This window comes from Poecilia latipinna, unplaced genomic scaffold, assembly GCF_001443285.1.
Source record: "Poecilia latipinna isolate Pla-1442-1.1 unplaced genomic scaffold, P_latipinna-1.0 Scaffold375, whole genome shotgun sequence".
In the NCBI taxonomy this organism is placed as follows: Eukaryota; Metazoa; Chordata; class Actinopteri; order Cyprinodontiformes; family Poeciliidae; genus Poecilia; species Poecilia latipinna.
The window spans coordinates 261,739-268,268 of NW_015112991.1; the positions used below are offsets into that span (position 1 = coordinate 261,739).

Below are 6,530 nucleotides of genomic sequence, written 5' to 3' on the forward strand. Positions count from 1 at the left end.
CTGGAGGAATAACCAGGAGGTTTTCAGTGGGGTTCAGTGCAGTGGACTCTTCATTTTTTCCAGAGCTGGATGTATTTACCGGCTTTAAGCAGCTAGAGTTTCCCCCTGTTGTCTTTCCAAAAAAATAAAATAAAAAATCAAGCTCAGATTGGAAAGATTTTCTGTGAATATCAGTTTTCAAACTGTAAGTCTGGAAACACACAAGTATACTTTGATTTGAACCATTACATTGTAGTTATTTGTGATCTCCATGTTTTTGCTGACTTTATTTAGTTTCTTCTCACCAACTCTGACCAGCTTTCCTTTCCCCACAGCAGGATGACGGTGTGTTCAGGGTGCTGCGTACTTTTAGCTTGTGGCCTCACTGTGTTTTGTATGTTGACCATACAGAAACATCTCATGTCTTTCTTTCACAAGCACTTTCTTCCTAATACTCCGCAATGAAAGCCAGATTCTTGGAGAGCATGACCAAAAGCTGTCACGTTAAAATATGTTCAAACCAGAACTGTCTTCACTTTGTCCAGAGTCACAGTGAACAACAATGGGTTTTGAATTCATGCTAAACAGTTCGGTTTTGGTCTCATCCGTCCAGAGAATGTTCTTCCTGAATTGTTGGTTACAAACTTTAAACATTATTTTGCCCACCTCAGCTGTAGATATCTGCAGCTCCACCAGTTATCATGAGTCTCTTGGCAGCTTTTATGATTATTCCTCTTTTCTGGATCACCGTGTTTTTGTGAAAACATAATTCAAACCTTATAAAAAGAAAGCTTAAATAAAAGAAATGTGGTGCATAATTCAACCAAAACTTCTACATTGTTACCTAAACTGGAGTTTTACTCTTCAACTTTGAATTAGCTTATTTGAACTGTAGCCTTCAACTTTCTAACTTTTTACACACCGCTATAAAGATAAATTAAAACTTCAGTCCTCAACTGTATTTGGTAGCACAATCTAATAATATCTGTAAACTTTTGAACTGTGTTTTCCTGTCAGAAAACTTCATTTTGGAGGCATTAATATACATTTCAGCTGCCTTTCATCACCTTCTTGTTTTATTTTGCTGTTCCAACATGTTGGTTATTACAAACATGATGCACAATAACAGTAGCCACAACCTCTATTCTGAGCTGTTTTCAAAATCCACAAGATGAGTTTTCTGTAGGTTTCCTGCTCTCTAAAAATGGTCACACACTTTCTTTTAAGCAAAAAAAGACTTTTATTGAAATGTTCAATAAGGTTATAAATGTTAATTTATTTCTTTATTCAGGTGCCACAACAGTAACTGAGCCAACATTTGTAAATTAGTCAATATCGTATAAAACAAGGAAACATGAAGATACAAGAAAAAAAGTTCACTGAATATTTGTTTGACCAGAGTAAATAAGACTAAATTCAAAATACACATCATGTTGTAATGTAACCCCATAGTGAATGCTCAATAACACAAAAAATAGAAAATAATATTTTTTTAACACAGTGAAACTAAAAACACAGTGATAAAATGAATATCAGTGATCCATCTTTAGTTTCAGTCTCAGCTGAAACCCTCTTAAGCAAATATTACATGCAAAACGCACACAGACGCGCACAAGGAGCAATCACGCAAACAAATCCATGTAAAACGAGAGCCGGCTCTTCCTTGTCATTGTCGTTGACATGACACACAATGTTTTAACAGCAAGTTTCAGTGTAACACGAAACCGCGCCGCCGGTAAACTCCTACACAAGCAGGGAGCAGGTGTGAGTGTTTTACAGCAACAGAGAGAGCAGATAATATGTAACAGGAAAACAGGCTCCTATTCTAATCAATTATAACAAACCAAGAGGATGTAAATGAACATTTTGACCAAAATGACGGGAAAAAAAAAATCAATATTTGCACAAAATCTTCATGTCGGAGTCTTAAGAGGGGCTCACCCTGTGATTTTTAGACAGCAAAACACATCCACACAACACAGAACTACAACTAACAGTTTTGTAGACATGTCAGGGCAGTTCAGACGTAGTCTTTTTTGTCGTACCCTCCAGCACTGACGCTGCGTGGGGCGGAGTACGCCATCCGATTTGCCTTGTACTTGTCTTTGGGCGGACAGCGGCTGCACAGCATGGCCCCTCCAATCAGGCAAAGGGCGGCTGAAGCCCAACCAATGTAGAGCGAAGCCCCAATCTCTCTTTTCTGAGCGTTGACCAACATGGGGTTATAGAAGTCCTGGATGGTTACGTGGGCAGACCAAGACACTGGGACCAGCACCAAAATGGCGGCAAGAACAAAGAAAATCCCAGAGATGATCATCACTTTGGCCTTTCCTGCCTCGTCTTCGATGCAGTTGGTGCACTTGGCTCCGACGATGGAGATCAAGACCCCCAGCACTCCGAGAATAATGGCGATGATCGTCAATGCCCTGGAGGCTTGGAGTTCCTGAGGCAAGGCTAGCATGGAGTCATACATCTTGCACTGCATCTGACCTGTACTCTGGGTGACGCAGTTCATCCACAAGCCCTCCCAGATGACCTGAGCAGTGATGATGTTGGCGCCGATGAAGGCTGTCACTTTCCACATTGGGAGGGCACAGGTCACTATCGTAAGAATGAGCCCAAGGAATCCAAGGGCAATGCCCACAATCTCCAAACCCATCGACATGTTTGCAGAATCTTCACAGAGTTTCTCAAGGAACAAAGACTGTTTGTTATTCAGCTGGAGCGGAGCACCTGTGATGTAGCTGAAGGATGCTGCCACAGAAACCGGATCCTTTATACCTCATGAGAGTGAAGAGGAGTGGCAATGATGTCAACAGGAGGCTGTCTTCACATACAGAAAAAAACAACCTCCACCTGGTAATGGTGAGCAAAGTAGAGGAGAGGAAGGATGGAGGCAGGGTGTGACTTAGTGATGTGGTTATGGGATGGGCGCTGGCTTCCAAGAACAATCCACTCTTTATTACCTACTACACCTTTATTCTCCAAAGAACTGCGTATATATTCTTATGGATGATTAAACCGAAATCTGTACAGAGGGGAAAATCAGTAGGTCAAAAAAGAGCATTAAGTTTTGTTTTACATGCAGACATTCAACCGAAAGAAAGGCTATGCTACGTAAAACAAAAAAACATTCTGTTTAATAAAATATTTCAAGTGATCATAACTTAAATTCTTATTGACTTGTTCATCTTAAATATCTTAGCACCGGTTTCTATATTTTCTGCCAAAGTTTGAGTAAAGAAACAAATAGAAAACAGAAACTGTTTCAATTAAGGAGTTTTCTTTTTTATAACATGTCATTAAGTTATTACAACATAAGATTTATTACTAAAATTACACAAGTTAATGTCACTCAGTTAATTTAATGAAAACAAACATATTGAGGCAACAAGTTTAGATTATTTATCTTATTAAAGAGAACTAATTAGATTTATACAGCAGTTTTGTTTGCTAGTATGTCATTACGATTTATTCAAAGTGATCAAGTTAATTGAGTTGTGTAAACTTAAAGACACTAACATTTTTAAGATTTTATTTTTTTTAAACGAGTTAGCATTTTTTTTAAATAAGTAAACTCCACTTATGTTTTACAGTGCATATCCTTTGTGACAAATTAAAAGAGAAAAATATTGCTCTCATGATGGTGCAAACACACAGTTTCTTCCAACCGGTAGCATCAGCAGCAAGATGTGATCCCAAAGCTCTGCTTCAAACTGGAATAACTGCACCAAGAACAAATAAGAGCCAAAGGAAAACAGTTCCTTAAAGACACCTTTAGCATACAGAGAATATAATCTTCTCAGTATTGGTTAAACTCTAACCAAACATCTGACAGAGAAAGAAAAAAAAAAAACACTGTGCAAACATGACTTTTGACTAGATCTTGAAAACCCTCCATACATATACATATATACATATACATATACGTATGGAGAGACTGGTGCGCTTCACACATTAAATTACATTATTGTCAGAAATATTGAATCGGTGTTTCAAGGTGTCAGCCAGTTAGGAAAAAACCTACCAAATTAATTACTTAAGGAAAATAAATGTTTTGACAATTAAAATACACTAAACAGTCTCAAGACCCTTTCTCTAAGTGCAGAACCAAAATAAGATCCCAAAGACAAATGAGCCCAACAGATAGACTGTTTGTAGTTTCATCATGATTATGTTTATATGAAAATATAATTAAAATGCAAGGGCATAAGCCTTTTGGCTAATGTTAGCGCCAGTGTTGAATAATAAATAAAACTGGTTTTACACCAGTTTAACATTTCTCGTTACATTTAATTATTGATAGTTTATCAACTAATAGAGAGTAAAACTGATGCTAGTGCTATCTATATACTTTTAACCTTTTGTAATAAACATGTAGCGCTTTTTAGGCTAGTCAAAGGTGCTTAAAACTTCCTTAAACATTAATAAATGGTAATTCTGGAACAGAGTAATCCCGCGTTTGACATTTGTTATAATGTTCCGTCCCCAACTAGTTTGACTAGTTTCTGTTGAAAGAGTTTCCCTGAAAGCTCCCAGATGTTTGTTCTGTGTTGCTGAGAACCAGAAAAAGTGTTGGAAGTGATGGCGTCCTACTGAGCCCGAAGTCAAATCATTTGACTATTCAAATCCAAAAATAGTTGGTATCTGTAGTTCCGACAGAAAGCAGCAGACACCAAAATGCGATTACATCACCTTGTTGATTTTCACACACGCTTCGGGCGTTAATATCAGCCCAATAAATGGAAGTTATTAGCGGTTATCAGTCCACAGAAAGGCTGAGCATTCTGGTAGGTTAATATGTACTTATCTGCTATTCGTATCGCTGGTGACAAAGCTAGCTGTCTCTTCGGAAATTACGGTAAAAGCCCGCAGCGGTACAAGGCAATATGGCGCCCTCCTTTACAAGCTCCTTTCAAAATAAAAGCAGCTAACTTCACACAACTTTACCCTCTGAATTTTGCTTTGAAAAAAAGCAAAATAAATCAATGTAAACTCAACACTACTAGAAGAAGTTTTCATTTCTTTTTTAAAGGATTGTTTCAGCTCTAGTATTTAACAGTAAAGTGACAGGAAAGCGGGTTGTCGCGCGATTTGTCTCCAGTTTGGTTACAAATTTTTATTTGCTTATATGTATGCAGTCAAATTTGCAAAGTAGCAAAAAAACAAAAAACCATTTCAATTTGATCCATTTTTTAACCAATAAATTCAATTTAATGCTTAAATTGGTTAAATCTTTATCATGTCATTGACGTGTAGCGTTTACTCCAACTGGAGAACGTGTAGCAGATAGTGGAAAGTTGCTTGCAGTGCTTGTAGTGTGTCGTAAATTTTGCTTCAGTCCTTCATTCCGAGCAGATCAGATTTTTATGAAAACAAAAAATAGAGAAAAAACTCAAGATTAAAAGCTGGATTACCCCAAATAATCCAAAATTAGAGAGTAGTAGGAGAATGTTTCCGGGTGAAGGGCCATTGCACCCATTTGGGTTCTCCATACTTTGTGGTACTTGTAGTTTAGATTACACTGCTGTTTAAACCAAATAATTTTTGAATCAGGACAGATGTAACATAGAATATTTCTCATGTCTTTGTTGCTTTCAATAGTGACCATTTTTCATGTTTTTTATTTACATGCTAATTGCTAATGTTTTTTTTGTTGTTGTTAACAACAGTAAAATAATTTTTGATCAGTCAACGGGGGTTACTGGGAGAGATTCCAGTTTTTCTGTTTCAGTATAAGCATACAGCAGCCTAACTAAGGATATCCTAAGTCAGTATAACTATGAGCTTTATCAAAAAGGGAAGTTTTAAACATGGCCTTTCATGACTTCCTAAAACTTCGACTAGTTTGAGAACTGAAAGATTTTCCTCCAGTTCTTCTGCAGAGCCTCCAGGAATCACTAATAAATCTACAGTCTGAAAACAAAATGCTCTGTTTGGGATTAGGAAACAATCAAATCTCTGATAATTGTTAGGAGATCATGAACCTCAACATGTGATCATATGGGTTTTCCCCATTTTCCCCATTTCCCCATTCAATGCAGGAAAACCCCAGTAAAAAGTTTTACCAAGTATTTTTCATCTAATTTTTAGTGCACATATGACACATATCACATCACTGATAAAAAAAAAAATTGTTTCACTGGTAGATTATTTTATTTATAACGTGGAAAAATGTGAAATAATCTGTCAAAACTGCTTCTTAAAAAAATGTTAAAGCATTATTTGCTTAAAATAAGCTCCCGTATCTTGCTGAAAGTTGCATTTAAATTAGTTTTGCTTTACTTTGAATGTACTAAGATATTTGCACTAGAAATTAGACCAAAAACACTTAAGATTATTTGGTTTTCCATTTTTCCATTTAAGGAAAAAACAGAAAGAAAAGAAAATTGTAAATCAGAAAGTTGTCTTTATGTGTCATGTTCATACTGATTTCTATATGTTTACAGAAAAATATTTAAATCTGTACTTTATGGTCTCATTTGTTTGTTTACTTTGACAAAATGAGCTTTTAAATTATGACAAAAATTGAACATAAAAAAAGGCTTCAA

At 36.4% G+C, this 6,530-nt stretch overlaps 1 protein-coding gene across 1 annotated transcript; it reads right to left on the bottom strand.

The window, feature by feature from the left end:
* Positions 1-1,205: 1,205 nt before the first annotated feature.
* cldn3c (claudin 3c) lies at positions 1,206-2,745 on the bottom strand. The gene has a single exon (XM_015036679.1). It carries the CDS (start codon positions 2,642-2,644, stop codon positions 2,000-2,002), a length of 645 nt encoding a protein of 214 aa, XP_014892165.1. The 5' UTR covers positions 2,645-2,745; the 3' UTR covers positions 1,206-1,999.
* Between the last annotated feature and the right edge of the window lie 3,785 nt (positions 2,746-6,530).

What these genes read in the sequence shown, in the direction of transcription:
- cldn3c (XM_015036679.1), bottom strand. Translation starts at nt 2,644, where the DNA reads ATGTCGATGGGTTTGGAGATTGTGGGCATTGCCCTTGGATTCCTTGGG.